The sequence below is a fragment of the Helobdella robusta genome, assembly GCF_000326865.2.
Source record: "Helobdella robusta unplaced genomic scaffold HELROscaffold_2, whole genome shotgun sequence".
NCBI lineage: Eukaryota > Metazoa > Annelida > Clitellata > Rhynchobdellida > Glossiphoniidae > Helobdella > Helobdella robusta.
This window is the reverse complement of record NW_008704083.1, coordinates 7,162,699-7,184,195: the sequence shown is the minus strand read 5'-3', so window position 1 is coordinate 7,184,195 and position 21,497 is coordinate 7,162,699. Positions and strand designations below refer to the sequence as shown.

At 31.9% G+C, this 21,497-nt stretch overlaps 3 protein-coding genes across 3 annotated transcripts; all 3 read left to right on the top strand.

Moving 5' to 3' along the window:
* Nucleotides 1–255: 255 nt before the first annotated feature.
* On the top strand, nt 256–3,268 carry HELRODRAFT_160624 (hypothetical protein; the record flags this gene model as incomplete). The annotated part of the gene is made up of 3 exons (XM_009017572.1): nt 256–606; nt 718–1,006; nt 1,140–3,268. 3 exons carry the CDS (start codon nt 256–258, stop codon nt 3,266–3,268), a joined length of 2,769 nt encoding a protein of 922 aa, XP_009015820.1.
* A 529-nt stretch (nt 3,269–3,797) lies between these two features.
* On the top strand, nt 3,798–7,505 carry HELRODRAFT_160623 (hypothetical protein; the record flags this gene model as incomplete). Its single annotated transcript, XM_009017571.1, has 2 exons — nt 3,798–5,784; nt 7,249–7,505. The coding sequence occupies 2 exons, from the start codon at nt 3,798–3,800 to the stop codon at nt 7,503–7,505; spliced, it is 2,244 nt and encodes a 747-aa protein (XP_009015819.1).
* Nucleotides 7,506–19,585: 12,080 nt separating this feature from the next.
* On the top strand, nt 19,586–19,789 carry HELRODRAFT_64152 (hypothetical protein; the record flags this gene model as incomplete). Its single annotated transcript, XM_009017570.1, has 1 exon — nt 19,586–19,789. A coding segment is annotated over one exon (204 nt), but the record flags the coding sequence as incomplete, so codon positions are not given.
* Nucleotides 19,790–21,497: the final 1,708 nt, after the last annotated feature.

Genomic DNA, 21,497 nt, shown 5'->3' with positions numbered 1-21,497 from the left:
CCAATAATATTTACAATAAAAATAAAACAATTCATCTGTTTAAATCTTAATTTTATAATTTTTCAAACGTATTAAAAAGATTTCAAGGAAAAATAAATGATCAATAAAACTTGTCGGTGAGTTATATTTACGTTTAAAATGATATTTGCGTTATGAAAAAATTTCACCAGTTAACGAACCGGGTGGCTCGTTTTGAACGTACGAAGCTAACATGACTGTTATTCATTCATTGTTGATTAAATTTGTTACAGCTCTATGCAATCTCCTAGCATTCAGTTGAGCTCCAACACACCTTCCAATGCTAACAGGGACGATTCACTTTCGGGGAACACGTTAAAATTCGGATCAAGGCATTTTTCCAGTAAATGTTGGACCAGCGGTTCGGAAGATCAGTATAGAGGATGCTGCAGCCAAACAATCACACAAAGCATGAAGAGCTTCGTATCTGAAAGATATAATGAAAATTATTACAATGATTGTTACAAAAGTTTTAGTTGCAGTGACGTAAGCAGTGGCGCGCAGCAGATAACAATTTCACTGAGAAGAAATAACCAAATTTATAAATGTATCGTTCCATTGGAGGCACTTGTCAAAATTTTCGAAAAAGTAATTTTTTGAATATTGTAAGAAATCAATCAATTAGCATATTTTGAAAATCTTAAATCAATTAAAATTGCAAATAATCAATTGATCAGTTAACGATTTATACTGTTCCAGCAATATTTACAAGAGATGCAGCCGCAGTTAATACATAACTTCAACACGTCTGAAAAAAAATTTCACTATGCTGAAAGTAGTGTCGAGGAAGTTGAAACTACAGAAACATTCAAAAATAAACAACATAGAGAAAAATTTAACCAAAATGGAAAATGTAAAACAAAGTCATCGACATTTCGTGCAAAAAATTCTTATAGTAAAAAAACAAGCGGCAAGAATGATTTTAGCAAATTAAATAAGAATGCTAGCAAGTGCAACGCCAGCTATAAAGTGTTCTGTTCGCAACACGGTACTGTTTGTAATCATATAAATAAAAATACATTTTATTTTATGAATAAATAATTATATTTATATAAAACAAGAAAAAATCGATCTACTAACAAATTTTAAAAATTTAATTGAACGCAAATTTTTTTCACCAGGTCACCACTCAATCGCTCGAAATTTCAACACTGCAGGCTGCACTTATCACTCACTGCAAAAAAAACAGAACCATTTTCTTCATGATTACAATTGTTATTACGATAAATTAAACGCATTCGAATATATATGGACCAATTTTAAAAGGTTGATAAATTCACTGACAAATTCAAGTCTTTTTTATGAGAAGAAAAATGCTGTTAGAAGAAGAGAGATCAGACAAAAGAATTCGCCAGAGCAAGAGCATTCAATTTTGTTATCAAATAAAATAAGCGAAACTCCAAAAAAGTCAATTAAATCTCGTCAAATTCTCTCGGCTCCAAATTTATATTGTGATTCTCAACGTGTAGAACAGAAGAAGAAATCAATGAATAAAGATAAACTGCATGAAAACACCGAGAGAAACAAAAGAAACGGCAGGTCAATAACATTTGAAAAAGATTCATTGGTAATTATCAACGTTGAACAAGATAACGGTAATAAAAAACCTAATGAAGAAGAAGAAATAAAAAACCACTGGGAATCAACGTATGAGGAAGAGCAAGATGATGGCAATCTCTTTCCAAAAATATCACAACCCACATCTGAACCATTGAAACGTTTTTCCTACAAACGACAACCATCAAATCCTCGTACAAGTTCAGCGCAGAATAAATTACTAAAAGATAAACTATTGCTTGCAAAACCAAATAACTCAGTAGATGATGTGGTTAGGAAAAAACAAAAATTGAATTTAAATGAGTCACCATTAATAAATGAAGAGGGTAGGAAAAAAGATCTGACAAAAAATGAAAATAGCTTATTGCTTTCTGAGAGTGATCACGCAAGAGAACCTGAAAAACCATCATTAATTTTGAACGTTAAAGACCATCAAACACCAACTGAAAAACTGTCCACGCCAAACTCTTTTTCAAACTCTAAATTAACAGGAAAATCGCCATCAGACGAAGAATTTGATTTAGATGAAATGAAAAAACTATCAACAGTTGACGAGAGTACTGAATTAAAAAATTACAAAAAAAAATGGCAAATATCAAACGATGATAGTTTGAATTCGTTCACATTATTGGAACCAAAGGTAAATGTTCCATATTCAAGACACAACCACGAAAATGGTACAACTAAAAAGGACTCACTTGGCTCGTCTAAAATTTTGAATTTTGTCAAAACGATAAATAGCCCAACAAGAAATCACCCTTCTATTGACTCAAGCAGAAGTAAACAACATTCGCAAATTTTACCACCACCTTCTTCTTTGGACACATTGTCGAGTTCCCTTAAAACGCATTATTTCTACCCCACTCACACGAAGGGCAGTGTTATTTTGCATCAGCACAGTAGAACGTATAAGCATCTTTTAGAACATACAAATAATACATTCGTCGATGATATGATAAATAACAAAGATGTATCGATTCCTACTTTGCCTGAGCAAAAAGAGAGCAATTATATTGGGAATGTTATAGATAAAGAGGAATCAATAAAAAATAAGGAAAATAAACAAATATTCAATGACAGTTCTAACGCATCCACAAATTTTAAGCCATGCGAAACGATAAAATTTGTTAAGAAAAGCTACAATACTTGCCATCAACTTTCAAAAAATCTGCCAAAAACCAAGAGCAAAATGAATTTTGATAAAAATGATTCGCCTCTCCTCAAACCTGATTCAAAAAGAAATAAAAACGCAGACAATCGGACAAAGCAGTCAAAAAAAATTACAAGTAGTCCGTTCAAGAAAAAAGCAAATTTAATAAGCGTAACAAAAAACGAATCGTTAAAACATGTTAAAAAACATTTAACGATTTGTGATAAAACGCTACCATCATTTTTAAATAAAAAAAATTTTAAATTAAATTTTAAAAATGAACGTAAATTCCACAGCGTCAAAGTAGGAAACCAACGGATAATGAGCAACAGCATAGGGACTGATCTGAAATTCAAAACTGCTACGGAAATTTCAGAACAATTAAAAGCAGTGACAAAAAACATCAATAAAACTGATTCCAAACGTCAATTGATGATATCAAAAAGTTGTAGTGATAAAGTTGTTTGTAAAAATTTGGTGGCAGCTACCAAGGAGGAAGAAGATCTTCTTGTACCAGCGGATGTGTCATTTGCTGCTACATAAGTGCATCGAAAATCTGAGTTGTAACGAATAAACCATTAGATAAGCGTATTTATAAACGTAAAACGCTATATATGTATATCAATAAAAATAACAAACATTATATATGAAACAACTGACGTTTAATGGTTACAAATATTTTATATTTTCATTTTAATAAAGCTTTTCTTAATTTTGAAATTGGAAAATGTTATTATTTTGTTTGCGTCATTGTTTACATTTTTATAAATTTTGTAACACCAAAGTAAATTGACAACTAAATAAAAATATATTTTGAACAAATAAACAAACAAACATACAAACATTTCGTAAAATATATCTTACAATATTATTGAAACAAGCAAGGCTAAAGATTTATGAAACGCACAACAAATTGAATAATTTAAATGGAATAATATCTGTCTGAGCAACAATTAGCAAACGAAACTTTTTAGAAGTATAACTGTTAAATTCTTATACTTAATAATACGTAGTAATGGCTAAATAATTTGTAAAAGCTGTAGAAGCAAATTTGAATAAAAATTTTACGCGAATGAATGCAAACTGCCAACCCCTTTGCTGTTGCATGCCACAGTACTGTGCTGTTTTCTGCCAACAAGCTTGTCCAAAACCGCAACAGCAATGCCAGTTAAAGCAAAAAACTTTCCCGAGCAAACAGCCGACCAACGTACAAACGCAGCAACAAAACAGTGCCCCACCACAAACAAATTATCAAAATGGACAACAAATTAATGGTCAGCAGCAAATTTATAATCAGCAACAAAGATGCTCACAAGCACAACAACAATCGTATTTCCAATCTAGGCAACAAAACAATTGTCAACTACAACAATGCGGACCTATGCAGAACTATCCGCAAACGCGTTTCATGTGCCAGCAAAATATTGTTTCTGAACGACCGATGCAATCTCAGTGTTTAAATGAGATGAGTGAACTTCCAAAACCGCAAGGTACTCAACAGAATGATCCTAGCAACAACCCAGTTAACCACTTTGCTGAATCGCATGCAAAACTAGAAAAATGCATTAAACTGTGCCTCGACAAATGTCATTCGATTCAAATGAAACACCATCAACAAGTGTCAAGTTTTTACGAAAAAAGTTACAATCCTGCAAAAACAGAGTGTATTCCGAAACAACAAGACGCTTGCTTTTCTCAAACGCCATGCCCAGACAAACAAAGAACATCATATCTTGACAGGTGCTCTCCCAACGAATTGCAGTCTCCACAAATTCAACAAAATCATCAAAACTGCAATGAAGGATGGAAACACGGCACGAACAACCAGCCTACATCTGACGCTTCGCCAATCAACACATTGAATTTCATTGATCAGTGTCAGCCAACTTCGAACGTTACAGATGATTTCAAAAGTTACCAAAAGTGCAATAAAAACGCTACCTCATTAAAAAAACCTACTATAAATTACAATGAGGAATTTTTGAAATGTCAGCAAAAGTTCAAATCTTTAAACAAAGAATTAATTAATCCATCAAGCATCGTCGTCCGCAAAGGGTCGCCAAAATTATCAAATCAGTTTAAGAGTCAATTATGCAAAGAAGAGCCAAATAATGAACCAATGTTTAAAAATTGCTCACATTTTAAATCTATTTGGGATTCAGAAAGATATCCAGCCATTGCACAAACCCCGTTCGGACAAACGAATGTTATAAAAAAATCAATTGAAAATAACGATCCATCCACTCCTCGAAGACGTTTCGACCACGTTGCCGAAAGTGTTAATCCATGCTCAGAATATATACAAGCAGTGTGCAACTGTTTGAAACAAAATTTCAGTGGCTCAATAAACGAAGCTAAGCTTTCCGTAAGTGATAACCAACGCAAACGTTCAAAAAAAGAGCGAAAAAGAAAGGATTGTCTGAGAATTAAAATAACGGGAAAAAATTCGTCCGAGGAAAATATGTTGTTTCAAATACCAGTAAATGTTTTTGAGAAAGGAATAGAATTTATGAATAACTGTCCTGTTCAACCATTTTTAAAACATAACAAAACTAAACTCAGTGAAGACAGATTACACCGCAAAAGAAGCAAGTCTATTAGTGAAAAAAAATCAAAATCATCTGACACAAGCAATAATCAGTCAATAAAAATAAATAATCGAGAAGCGCTACAAAACTTTCGCAACGGAAATGTGTTGATGTTCTTCTTTTTCATTTGGCAATTTATATGCGATATGTTTCATAGATTGAGGTGTAGCAACGTAAAAAATAACGTTAGGAGATACGGCAACAAAAAACATTCAAAAGAATCAAAGCCTTCAATTGATCAGCAGCGGCAGCACGTTGAAAAGATGCAGTCGGGCAAACAAAACAAAAGAACATCGGACGGCACTTTGGAATTTGGTTCACGAAGGCCTACGAAGTCATCCAATAAGAGTCGCAAGTCAAAGTCCATCAACGAAGAATGCGATGACTCATCAGACGGCAGCTTATGTCACTTTAAAAGTAACTGCCCCCAATTCGAATGGTCTTCAGAAAGCAATATTAAAAGGCGAAACGGTTATAATAATTATTCTAAAAAAAACAATACATCTGTTAAAACTAAAAAGAATAATTTTATCAAAAACAGTTGCCAAGGATTTGCCCAAATAGATTTTCAGCAATTGCAGGAAAAATACAAGTTAACTTCAAATTACAATCGCGACAACTATAGAGACATGATAAACGACGATTTCATCTGTAGAGTGTGCTCTGGAATGATTAGGGCCAGAGATATTCATACGGAAACAATATCAACTGTTAACAACTCACCCGAAAGCAAGATAAATTCAAAATATGATAGCAAATGTGAAGAATTTGAAAAAAAATCTTCGACAAAGCGCTCTTCCAATTCAGTAAACCAATTAGAAAAAACAAGTAACGAAAATATCAGAGAACCTAGAAAAGAAAATTCATTCGAAGAAAAATTGGATAACGAGAAAAATGAAAAAAAAAGTAATGACGTTGATTCAATAAAAAAAACAAATTCTACTGATGAAAATATTTTTGAAGATAGCTATGAATCGAACCAAGAAAATAAACGAAAAAGTAATTTTGTTAAACAAAGATATGAAAAAAATTTTGAACAAAGTAACGAATTGCAAAATAAAGTAAAAAAAAAATCATCAGAAGAGGAAATAGGAAAAAAAATATCGAACCGACTCTCATCGGAATCAAAAACCACAAATGAGAAACGTTTCAAAAAAATGAAGTCGCAAGATGACACCAGCGAGCAGAAGAAAAAGAAACCAACAAACGTCACAGAAGTACGCGGTAAAAAGTCTATAGCACCTATAAAAACCAGTGACAATAATGGAATTTTTAGCAAAGAACAAAAACAATATTTTTCTAAACTGTATGAACAAACTATCAGGGAGTCGAGAAAACAGGAGAGTGAAAAACCCGAAAATACTTCTAATACTGATCACAATAAATCTTTTGAAACCGCTAAACAAAAGGCAAGTGATGAGAAAAATAACACAAAAAACGAATCAATGACAAACAGTAGAGATGAAGCAAAAGACTCAAGAAATATTCAAAAAGTTTCTTCCTCAGACCAGAAACAGTACCAAGAAGTAAATAAAGAGGATTACGCTAACTCGCCAACCACAAAAAGAGAGAGTGATAAATCAAGTAAAAGTGAACGGAATACAAAAAATGAAGAAACAAATAAAGTAAAAAATCAGTCACAAGATGAATCAATCACTGATCAAAAAGTTCTAGAGAATAATCCTATTAAAAATGAAAATTCTGTCCAGCCCACCGAGACAGATAAATTAGCAAGTTTGAAAAATGACGAAGTGTTTGAGGCGAAGAAAGAATCAAATGACATAAAAACATCAAGCGATGAGCTCTACTTAAGACGAACTAATTCTATAAAGAAGAAAAAAGGCATGGCGCCAAGGGACAAAGAAAATCCTTCCACCGTTTTGAAAAACTTGAACAAGAAATCTTCCGAACAAGTTAATAACAAATCAAACGAAGAAAACAAAGAGCAGAAAACCAATAGCGGTGAGACAAGAAGAAGTAGTGCTGAAGCAAAAAAAGATAGTGGTGAAATAAGAAAGAGCAGTGAAATGAAGAAGACTAGCATTGCTTTCAAATTGGCAGAAAAATTTGACGAAAGTTCTTCCGATATAAATGCTGTTGAAAGCCAGTCAAAGGTTGAAAAAAACAGCATCGGTGGGCCAAGTAGGCAGGCGATGAAACCAGCCAGCAGGAACACAAGTCTCAATCATTGACCATTTCCCATCCTTTTGTTTACACCTGTGATATTAATTTCATTAGAAACTTCTCAATTAAAATATTTTTAAATTATCCATTTATGTTTGTGTACATTTATTAAAATTTGAAAGATTTACTAATTAAACAGATGTAAAAAAATATTTTAAACTATTTGGCATATTAAACATTTATGAATAAAAAAAAAATGAAAAAAGTTTTAATTGAAGAGCGTGATGTAGAAAATGTTATTTTTGAACTCAAATACATTAATAATAACTCTAATAATAATAATGCTAATAATAATGAAAATAATAGTAATAATGAAAATACCGGTTATGCCTATAAGGATGTATAATTTTTTGCAAGTAAAACCAATAATTTATTATTATTAAGCATGCAGAGGCACGACAGAGCTTTCAATTCTCTTCTTCACCGTTCGAAACGACGCACTCTTCTATTCATCAGAGATTACATTCTCTCACAGTATCACTCATGAAATGCTCCTATGCAAATATGCCTTAATTAGCACAACATGCCAAGTGTGCCTGAGTTTGAGTAGTATGATCGTGGTGTCTGCTTGTGTGTGTGTGCGTGTGTGCGTATGTACGAGCCCATGGTTAAAAAAGACAGTCATAAAAACAATCATTTTGCCTCAACTCGCTTATTAATGTTAGTTAATGGGTCTTCGCACAGTGTGTATAATATATGCTGCGTGTATGTGTGTGTGCTTTTCATTTTTTAACAAAAAGATGAGCTGTTAATGAGCAAACAGCTAGAAACTTTAAGGCAACTAACAGGAGCTATCAATAAAAACGAAAAAATTTTAAAACTTCATGTAAATTATTAACAACGCACTATCTTATCTGTTAGACTTGCCACTTATGAAACCATTCTCTTTGCTTGAATGCGGATGAGAGCCAATGTCCAGTCAATGTCCAGTCCACACATCTATCCGCTGGTGAAACTGTCGAACGAAATATCTATCGTGTGTCTGTGTGTATGTGAGTGTGTGTGTGGCATGTGTGTGTGTGTGTGTTTGGCATGTGTGTGTGTGTGTTTCTATTTGTGTATAGCTATACAATTGTTCATTTGCTAAAATATCAAACCATATTAAACCTAAGGCAAAATTCATTCTTTGTTTGCACCATATGTTTGCATGTATGTGTATAAAAGTATAAATGTGTTTTGTGTGTGTTTGATTATTAGTGTGTGTGTGTGTGTGTGTGTGTGTGTGTGTGTGTGTGTGTATGACTGTGTGTGTGTGTGTGTGTGTGTGTGTGTGTGTGTGTGTGAATTATGAGTGATGAGTGATGGTTTGCATTGCATGACTGATAATTTCCTAAGCAGAATTCTGATTGAAAGTGCTTAGCGAATTTGAAACAACGCATCCATTGTTAACGTTATTGTATTATTTCAGTTATTTTATTCGCACTCTTAATAATAATTTATTTCGATATTGTTATTTATTTTATGATATTTATTTTAGCATTTTTAATAGAACTCTCTATAACGTTTACTACAGTATATTTGTAATTTGCACCGTCCTTACAATGATCAAATAATTGATAAATTGATTGACAGTTTGAATGGTTAATTAATCAATCGATTGATCAATTAATAAAATGATTAATTTTTTAATTCATTGATTGATTGTATAATTGATTGGCCGATTGATTGAGTGAATAAAAACTAGAAAACTTTATTTGAAACTTCAAGCACTCTTCTAAACCTAACAGACTCTCAGTAATAAAATAATAAATAACATTGAAATGAATAATCACAACCGCAACAAACGCATTAAGTATCTTTCGCGCCAAATTGTTTGCCTTAATGAAAAGTGACGAGGGAAACAACAAAATTAGTTTAGCAATTTAAGCACGCTAGATAGATGTTAATTTCTCATATAGTTCTTTGTTTGTTGCAGGGCCTTTCATTCGAATAGCTCATTCAGTCATTCACTCTGCTAATTGCGTGTGAAGAATTCTTAAACAATGGCGTCTTGCTGAAGCGGTTGTCATTTTAAAAGTGATTCGAAATACGAAAACATTCCTGCTAGCGTAAGTAATAAATTTTTTCGGAGTTGTGTTCCTTTGTGAATGCTTAAGCAGTAGTTTTTTTTAAAGACTTTGTCATCATTTTAAAGATATTTTTAGAAAAATCATGAGAATATAATCCATCATCTATGTCATTCCTGCAATCTTGATCATCGTCATTATCATCATTATCATCATCATTATCAGCATCATCAATATCGTCATTATCACCACATCATCATCAACATCATCATTATCACCACCATCACCATCATCATTGCTAACATTTTCAAAGGGTCTAGTAGCAAGAAGAAGTGTTTTCAAAAAATTAATAATGTTAATAAAGTTTTGAAAAAATGTACAATCGACAACCTCAACAAAACACGAACAACATCAACTAAGACATCAACAATTTTGGCAGAAACACCAGCAACACCAACACTAACACTAACAACAAAACATCCATAACATCAACATTGACAACGACCACCAAATTACGTATCTGTTGAACCATCAAACAACAAACAACAATGACCCATAACGCAATAAAACAATGCGTTTTGTATGATGGTTGATGTAATGAAATGGATAAATGATAAGAATGAACGAATGAACGAACGAACGAACGAACAAACGAACGAATGAATGAATGAACGAATGAAAGAAGGAAAGAACGAACAAATGGATGAATGAATGAACGAATGAACGAAGGAAGGAAGGAAGGAACGAATAAATGAATGAATGAAAGAATGAAACTAGAACACATTTGCTATCATATTTTGAACTGCTGTTGGCGGGAAAAAACAAATTCCTTTCCAAAGCATCATCAATTAGTGAAAAATTTAAATGAAAAAATAAATTTTAACTCCTTATACTCATAAAAGCCTGTAACCTCGCTTCATTTGAATTTTTTAAAAACGCTCCTTTACTATTTTAACATTCGTGAAACATCATCCACTAATCATCGAGGTAGTTAGTGATTCTTTGATACTGTGCAAGCATTAAGATGAATACGAGGCAAACAAACTCACACACCACACACACACACGACACACACACACGCCACACACACACGCCACACACACACGCCACACAACACACACACGCACGCACGCACACACACACGCACGCACACGCACATCAAAATATAAATGATATTTACAAAAAAAGCAACGAATTTTTTTAATGTAAATACGCCACAACACACACGCACGCAATGTCATTTAATCATCAGCTAACAGACATAACATGACATAATTCTAAACACATCAATTAAAATTATTACATCAAATGCATCATCACATGTTGATACATAATAACATTATCACATGACAACGTCGTATCAGAACTTCATGACATCTCATCGACATCATCATCATCGTCGTCATCATCATCACCTTCATCATCATCATTACATCAATCGACATCATTACACTATAGCATCATCATCACATAGTTACATCACCACAATGCTTTTTATTACGAGATGAACGAAATTACCCATTACCCATTTTAAATACGGCACAATTATATTTTCAATAAAATAATTTATTATTATTGTTATATTTATTAATTTATTATTATTATTATATTCATTATTATTATTATTATTATTGCTGTTGTTATTGCTGTTATAATCATACTAATAATAGTAATAATAATAATAATAATAATAAAATAATAATAACATTGTTATTATTATTATTATTATTATTATCATTATATTATTATTATTATTATTATTATTATTATTGTTATTATTATTATTATTGTTATTATCATTATTGTTATACCTTGTTATACCTTATTCGTTTAGTAACGTACCTTTCGAAACGACAGGCTAACAATGGTCTTTAATGTACACACACGAATTATTATTATTATTATTATTATTTTTATTAATATTATTACAAAATTTTTTTATAACGTTTTGTTAATAAGCGTCTTATATTGAGATTAGAAAAAATTTACAAGCCGATATAAGTAAAGTTTAATTTAGCGTCGAGAAATGTCCACACACACACACACACACACACACACACACACACAAATCAGGCATAAACACACATACAGAGAGAAAGATATAAAGAGAGAGATACATATATGTACACACCACACAATTATATTTATTACCTTTATAAAATTATTGTCGTAATAACGACGGAATGATAACGTTACAGGTAATTATCATTATCACTAATAGCAATACTGTTTTAAAGTTATCAAGTAATTAATAAGAGTTACTAATTTCTGAAGAGAGAGTAATAGAGAGCAAACTCAATTATTGTTTAGTCTGTTTGATCACGTGCTGTTAATTAATCAGCGGATATGACGTAGTCGTAATGTAATGTTTCAGCATTCTAAACCTCAAAAAATACATACCATTCATCAACATCATCATCATTACGTCATCGTCGTCGTCATTATATCATCTCAACATAGATGAGGATAATGGTGATGATGACGATGATGATGATGATGATTGTAACTCAATTAATCGTCAAAATAAATCATTATATTTCGAAATAATCTTAATTTAATTTTAAAATAATAATTAAAACTGGTGTTAATGATGATGATCCTGGCGATGATGATAATGACGACGACGATGATGATAATGATAATGCATGATTTTTTACAAAGACAAAAAAGAATTTTTTTCTAGATAACAAAACAGGAAGATGTGAACGATAAAATTTTTCAATTTATTTAATTATGATGGTGGAGATGTTTACGAGAATGATGAAGATGATGGTGATGATGATGATGGTGATGATGATGATGGTGATGATGATAATGGTGATAGTGATGATGATGATGATGGTGATGATGGTGATAATAACGAAAATTGATGATGGTGAAGAAGACCATCTTTAAACACATTTAATGCCGATGGGCAAAATATGAAACATTTTTATAAGTTATAATCAAACGATTGAAAATGAGCGAATCCCATTACGATCAATTTAATCTTATCAAGAAGATACTTAATTAATTAGTTAATTATTTAATTAGATAATTAGTTAACGAGGCAACCCTTCGCTCAAGCAGGCAACAAACACCGTGTAACGAAAATAGTTGCACACGCTGCTGACATTTTTGATTATCCGATCACACAGCAATGAAGGATTGTTTCTGTATGAACTAATTACTTCCCAGTAAAAAATACTCATGCATATTCATCAGTAACTAAATTACTAACTTGCAGCAACACAATTTTTCACTCTCAGGTAAGAGTTTTTCAATGGCTTCTATAGGTCACGACAGCTATAACGAACGCGTTGAATGTTTAATAGTAGTTGAAGCAGAGATTTCAATCGTGATTTTCTGACTTTTATAACTACTCATGCCAATGTTTCCCACCGACCTTCCCAACAACTACATTTAGACGAATGCAGATTAACGATGCACAAACAAAATGGTGCAATTATACAAAATAAAACACTCAATGGATAATCATAATATAATATAGAAACACTTCAGATAATAATACTAAAATTTTATACTGTTATAATAATTTCTTTTATAAAAATTATTTATAATAATTATTTATAATAAGTTTTTTAACTAAAAATAGCCGAACCATCATATATAGATATAATTAAAACCGATAATTAATATTTAACAAAAACATGTAAATAACATCCCAATTAAAAAATTTCTACTCAATTATAACTATAATAATAATAATATTATAGATATTAATCTAACTAATATTACTACTGCTATTACATTCTGACTTGTTATCCAGTTGAACAGTAAGTTCATCTCTATGGAGATGTTTATTCATATTAATATGATCAAACACCTACTGAGGCACAGTTATGCTTATAAATCCTAGTTCGTTTCGTTTATTGAAACGTCATAACAGCAAAATATAACAAAAAACCAAAGAGAGAGAAAGAGAGAGAAAGAAAGAGAGAGAAAGAGAGAGAAAGAATAACGGGAAAAATGTATGTTAGAGAAAAAATAAAAATTCAAAAGTTAACATTAAAATTTATAAGTGAAACAACACCTACACCTAGTAAATCAGCACATGAACACACAGCTGCATTCATTTATTTATCAATTTTAAAATGTATTTACTCAGCTGACACATGCACTCGATACGCAGTGCCAGTTTTAAAACATAAAATAAGCTTAAACGAATTATTATCATAAGCTTCCCCGTCTCCAACTGCTGCTGACGTGTGTGTGTGTGTGTGGCACGTTTAATATAGGGCCTCTCTCTCACTCACGTCATTCTGTCTCATATTTTATGACTCCTCAGTGTTATTTTGCTTTTTCAATAATATTAGCAGTAATCAAAAATTTGTTAAAGATGATTCTGATCATTTATACATTGTTGAAATAGTAAATTAACAATAAAATATTCGGATATAAAATGAACTAAGAAAAAATTTAATTTGAAATATTTGAGACTTTCCATTCCATTTCTACCGAAACTGAGTAAGGCTTGCATGTTTTTGTCATTAAATAAGTTGAATGAATGAGCAAAATATTGATAGAAGAATGAATGAACAGGCTTATAAATGAACGAGTGAATAAACAACAGATGAGTGACTACTAAATTAATGAATAAAGGGCTAAAATATTGAATGAATGTCGGTTCAATCAATCAATCAATTGCCTAGATGAACTTTAAGTATTAAAATGTCATAACAATTTCATATATTGAAACAACAATGTTGAGATTATTAATACATTCTTCAAAAATGGCTAGGGAGGTTACATTAAACTATTTGGAAACATTTCGAGCAAGGAACCGTTGCAGGTTAAGATTCGCAAGTTAATCATAGATTTTTTAAATACTTTATTCCTTTCTATAAAAGTTACATCACTGCCAATCAAAATTTCCCAATACCACATAATTTATACATAAACGAACAATCAAATAAACAAATATTATTGTCACACTTGAAACAATCATGAGATACAACCAGAAATACTGAGAAATTAACTGAGTAATCCATCACAAAACTCTTAAAATCTAATTTTGAATTTAATTAAAAGTTATTAATGTGTAGCAGCAAACATCAGAGATTAAATTTTTGTATGAAACAGAGCAGGTATCGTGAGCACATGTGCGCAAATGAATGAAAGTTCATTTGCTAGAGACTTCAAAAGGTTGAAGAGCACTTCCTTCTTGGGTAACAGTCGGTTTTGTCTTTTAATACCTGGGAAATTTCACTGTTTATAACCAGCCTGCTTATCGCGATTACCCAAAATGTTAACTTAAATGAGATCTTATACATAAGTTATTTAATGTTATCCTGTTTCAACTATTTGTACACATTTTACACGTTATTTGTTACGCGATAGCTTCATGGTTTATTCATTTTTTTCATGTTTTTTAAAATTATCTTCGACAAAAGCTAACTTGCTTGTCAGAAACATGAAAACTTTAAAATTTTTATAAACGAACCCTCGTTTTAATGAATCATCTGCTAACGCTGCATCATAACAATCATAATGAACGTCAACAATTATGAGCAGATTTTGCTTTGAAATCTCTCAAATTGGTTCAGGATCTTGGCGAACTGACAACGTTGTTAACATTCTACTGCTCGAGCTAACACAAAAGCTAACCTCAAAATTTTATTATTAGACATAATATTAATCGTGCGTGTATGTGTAACACATGTGTTCGCGCGTGTGTGTGTGCTTTTAATAAAGTTTAGTAGGCAAGAATTAGCTATGGTGATAACAAATGAAATTCTACGGAATCCCATGAATAGGTTGGCAGGCAGGCAGGCACGCAAGTAGGTAGGTTGCTGGTTGGTTAGGAGCCTTCGTGTTTCATTTCACCATTCTTTCAAATAAGTAAGTAACAACCAGGCACTCAAAAGTTAAGTAACAATACTTACGTATATACATAGAGTTTTATATCTATGTATAGTGTTTATTTATATTCATATATATATAACTGTATATGACATAAGAAGTCTGATACGATGAAAGAAACATGAATGTGCACAACATGTTGAGATTGCCACATGGTGTTTTAGTGTTTCAGTTCAACATTAACAACGTTCATTGTTTAGTCATCAAACTATTAATTAATTCATTAAGTTTTGAAATAACTAAATAAACGAATGAAGAAACAAAAGAATGAATTAAAGTAAGAACGATTGAACAGTTGAATGTGTGAACAGATTAAATGCGTACAAAATATGTAGCGTTCACGTAAACGCATGTACATTTACACGCAATACGTCACACAATACGCAATAAATTCTCGCAGATTGTTTATGTGGTATCCAATCAGTAGAGGGCGGAAGAAGATGTAGGTATGAGGCGATAGGACGTACATTGCACGGCAGATTCATCACATTTCTTCACCTCACCTGCTGGTGTTCCGATGGATGCAAATCATCATGCCCGTTTCAGTTCTTCGTCAACTGCAAACTAAAATAGAATAAAAAACTCTTTGTTTGATTTATTTTCAAGAAATAAAAATAATAAAAGCGCGGCGTTTGTTTGTTTGCTTATGTATTTATTTATTTATTGCCATTTAAATTCCTGCTTTGTTATGCACCTGCGTTCGTTGCAGTTCATGAGTTTATGTTTATGTAAACATTATTTATGTATAGTATTCTTGCGGAAATTTAAATGCGTGCTCATGCTTTAAGTTTTGTCAATGATTTATTGTTGATAAAGTGCACGTGTTTGTATATTTTGTTGTCGGTGAATCTGTTTTGCGTTTATGATAATGCGTTTTTCAGGTCTGATTTTTTTGTTTACCGATTCATCGATCTGCAGGTTTTTGTGTGTCGTTGTCGTGTGAGAGAGCAGACATTAGGAGGTCCATTTTATTCTTGAATTTGTTGAAACACGACATAAGACGACTGCACACAAGACACGACACATGCCTTTACAACTTCAAGACATCACCGAAAACAATAGTTTTGGTACAACTGATAAATTGTTAAAGCAAGTTTGGGCGCTTCAATTGTTATGGAAAATTCATCAGAACTAAATGAGTTTTTGTCCCCTGCTTGATAATAGAAAGTGTGTGGTTATTGCTACATTTCAGTGCTACATTTTGGCAGAAAAACTTATATGAAAGTTTCCGTAGTCAACTGTTTAATGATTATTTCAAATGTTCAACGACAACGACACCTCGTGACAAGAGAGGAGATGGTTCCTGAATGTTCCAGTTCCAGCACTGATAACAAACAACAACTCATTTCTTTATTGGCGCTTATTCATCCACGTCACTTCAAAATACCGCGAAAATTTTATTTTCAGCTTACAAGATGACGAACAGCTGAAAGTAGAGTAGATGTGTAATTTCACATAATGTCATTATCTAACTATTTATATTCTTATACTTCGTCGAATGAGCCACGTTATATTTTGAATGTGTGTGCATAAGCAAGACAATATTATGTATATATAAATGCATTATATATATATTATATATTATATATATATATATTTATATAATAAATATATATATATATATAACATTATTTGAACAATTAGCAAATAGAGATTTAACGACGCATTAACAACGCTGATGAATATGCATCGAGCGACATTTGAACATCCGTCGGGCCTTATTAATATTCATGAGCTGAAAACGATCGTCTATAAAAAGCTGAGAGTGATAGATGAGGAGCATTTGAAGATTTTTCGTCGGTTGGACAAGTTTCAGCTTGACGAACAGAAATCATTCGTTTTGCAAGTTTCACCCAAACCATATAATCATAATTTTGACAAGACAAAATTTTTACCCTAAATTAATTTTTTGAAAATTTTTAAAAATTATATTATTTCAATTCAAATATTACAAAAATATTGTGTGTGTAATCGTTTTTAATATTACTTTTACTTATAAAATATTGGAATTTTTTAATAAAAATTAAAACTGGAAATGACAATGTTTGAGCAAAACCTTTCGCTGTACACCGTCCTACAAACAACATCAGTTCAGAAGTTCAACTCTTCTTCACATGTAAGTCTATTTTTTATAACATTTTATTAATTTTCTCGTCATTCACTTTTTTTTTATTAACCCATTTAAATTTCATTTGTTAACTTTAAAAAATTTACGAAAGTAAAACAATTTCAAATAAGTTATATTCAAATAAGTTTTAAAAAATAAAAAACCTTTCCATCTTTCAATCGATGCAGCACATTTAATTGAAAAGATTGTTTGCAAGTTTGTTTACGCTTATTTGAAATTGTTTCAGCTGAATTGTTTAAAAAATAAGGCAATATAAGATGTACTTGACCATCTTCACTCCAGTTTGATGGAAATTATTCAAATTTCTAGTAAACACCAAGTACATTACGATCAAGTAATAGTAGTTATCGATTCCAATCGGTTAAGAGTTTAAACGTGATAATTTTTATCTGTGTGAATTAATGTTGAATGGCAGACGAGCGCGCAGAGCAAGGTCTATCACAAAAGAGTAGAGTCATGCATGCATGCATGTTGACGTGTGCTCACCGTTCAGTTCGTGCTCGAGACCAGACATTTGAGTTTGTTGACCAGTACAATGCTGTAGGTGAGGCGGTGAGAGTTCGAAGAAATCGAAGAAACACGTTATCGATGTTGTTGTTTCTAAATATTTCATTAAGTTTCGCCAAACATGCTATCAATATGAAGATCAGACACTTGACACTCTAGCAGATTTTTGAAATTCAAACACTCGACAAACAAAACTATATGAGTCTTGAAATTTGTTGAATAAATTAGAGTAGAACATCATTACTATGACAATTTTTTTTTCTAGATAAATACTTATTTTGAAATGTGTAAATTGAAAATATTGATGTTTGATAAGCCCACTAATAACATAAATATTAATATTAAATCGGCACGCTTATTCATTATTTTTTCATTTATTTTTAGTAGAAGTCATCCTTTCATTACAAGCCGCAACGAAACTAAATGAAGAAAATGAGATGATGATTACTCTATTCTGTGAACTATTAACAATACAGCGTTGATTATTTATTAGGAAAGCTCGTTTCATGTTAATTTATTTTGATTAATTATAATTATTATAACTCACTCTTATTAAATGTCATAATGAATCAAACAAAAAAAATAATAAGATCATTATGTAATAATATTCATAATAATAAAATGATAAATATGGCTATCATATAACAAATTAATTTATTCATGTAAAAATATATGGCGCATTTGATATCATTATTAAATTACGCTTCTGTAAAACTGTTTTTAATATATGAAGCATTTAATTTTAATGGCCACTACTGATAGGTTAACACGTATTTGTTATTTACATTTCGTTTTTTTATGTTATTCGTAAAATTTTCTTCTCTTATTTTTATGTGTTTGAGCACTTTATTACGTTCAGGCATATAATTTTTAAAAATAACAATGAAATACTCGAACATTTAGAGAGATAACAATTTTTTGATTACATCGTATCTTCGGTGAATTTTTTGATAAAATATTAAAAAATTATTTAAAATAAATCTTTTTCTTCCAGGATCGAAGAGGGTCGTTAACGGAGAGATTGCCGTCAATAAGTGAACATCACATGTTTTCGCTTCCAGAAGCAAACAACAACAACAACGATCTTTTGAGGAACAATCGTTCATTGAACAATGACACAACGTCATCTCCATCTCTAGTCCACTTGTCATCAACATCCTACAACGACAACGACAGCCAGGGTGACGACGACGATATATTCAACAATCTTCTACACAGCCGCACAATCAAACACAACAAAGATGGTAACACATGTGCATCTCTGCCTTCCGATGCTTCAGATATCTCCGCTCTCTTATCTAAACTTTGTCTTAATTTTGAAGCATCGCCTTATTTGAACCATTTCAACAAGCAGCCTGAAGAACATAACAGCAACACTCAACAGCCGCAGCAGCACTGTCAGCAGAAACAGTTGAATAATGACGACACAGGCAAACTAACTTCCAAAACATCAGTTAGGTATTGTAACGAAACAAGAGAAGGCAGTGCAAACAACAGCCACATCAAATTGAATCGCAGCATCAGCGAACCGTACAAAAATGGTTCCAACAATCAAAAATCTTTGAAGGAAGGCACCAGTTACTGTCGCTACAAAACGGAACTCTGTCGTCCCTACGAGGAAAATGGCTCGTGCAAGTACGGAGACAAGTGCCAATTCGCTCACGGTAAACATGAACTCAGATCGCTGGTTAGACATCCAAAGTACAAGACAGATCTATGCAAGACGTACCATACCACAGGACTCTGCCCGTATGGACCGCGATGCCACTTCATTCACAACGACGAAGAGCGACGTTTGAACCTCATCAGCAAACTCTTCTCAGAGCATAAAGCACTGCTTGAACTGCAAAGCAGTCAGTTGTTGAGACAGAGGCTGGTGGCTGTTCAGAAATTGCAGATGATCAGAGAATGTAATAGCGCTGCTCTTTCTAGCGCTGCAGGTTCCAGTAGAAATGGAAGTTGTTTCGGAAGACAGATGTCGTTAGATACGGCAATGGACAAACAGCTGCCTATGTTGCTGGGTCTGCAATCTTGTGCTGCCAATCCCTCAATGCCATCAACATTTCAGTGCCAACAAATGCAAGGACAATTGACGATTGATTCAAATGTATCCTCTGCAAATGCTTCTCTGCCTTCAAATGCAATCAACTCATCGGCAGCTCTCAGTTTGATTGATCAGCTTATATACAAGCAGCAACTACAAAAACTTCAGCAAACTTTGCAGCAGCAACAGCAACAAGAGCAACATCAATCTCATCCTTACCTTTCGTACAACAATTCGTTAGATTCGACATCGCCATCTGCTTCCTCCAGTATCACAGACAGTCCGACACCTAGTCCTACAATGTTGGACGACTATCAGCAGCTGCAACAGCAGCTGCCTCACTTCCAGCCACATAAAAGCACTGAAGATTCATTATTCTTAAGAACTGTTTTAGAAAACATTTTGAAATCTTCCACAGCAACGATGTCCGTTTAATGAACAAAGCTAGAAAATCTTTTTTTTTCGTTTTTAAACATAAACTATTAAAAACAGATTTTGTTCTATTACATACATATTTTAACGTTCATTTTTTTTTCTTCATTGTTGGTTTTTCATTTCAAAACATTACGAAATTCAAAAACATTTGTAAATTTGTAATATTTTTCAAATTCTCAATGTTAAAATAATTGTAAACTTCTGAGGTATTGTTTATTTATATTATTTATTCATTCTAATTTATTCAAATATTTTTTTTCTAAATTTATTTATTTGTGCCTTTCAAAATACAGATTTTTTTCTCTTATCTTATGATAACTCAAAACTAACATGTAAATAACAAATAATTCTGTTCAAAAACAAAACATTTATACATATATATATATGTTTTGTAAATATAAATAAATATATATAAGATTCTTATTATTTATAAACGCAGCTCAAACTTTAAATTAACTTCATTGCAAGGCAACGGGGCAAGTTCGTTTATTTTATACGCAGCTACTATTTAGTTATCTATCACTTTTAATCAACATTGATTTCGTTTTACCTATACGTTATAATGATTAACATTTATATTTTTGTTCATGTATTTATTAACACTTATTTATTAATGGTTGTCGGGACGAACGTTACTTACGTTGATGTCAGTTAGACCGCCTTCAATTTTTTTTTTGTTTAATTTCTCCTGTTAGCAGCATCGTTGATCTTTAGATCTTTACATCAACTATATTGCATCCTAACTTAATGTAATGCAATGATGTGGAATAAAAATATTTCATGTGACGATAATATTAATTTCATTTTATTGATGGCACGCATTTTATAATTGTTTGCTCTGCGAACAAGGAATGTTTTTTTCTACATGTATCAACGTTATCATAAAATTATATTGTTTCAAGTTTGTTTCTTCAATTGAGCCAAAACCTCTTCACAAGTTAATAATATATTTCTATTAATATTTTTGAACCTTGTTTGATCAGAGACATTTAATTGACAGACAGCTCATTTTCACGTT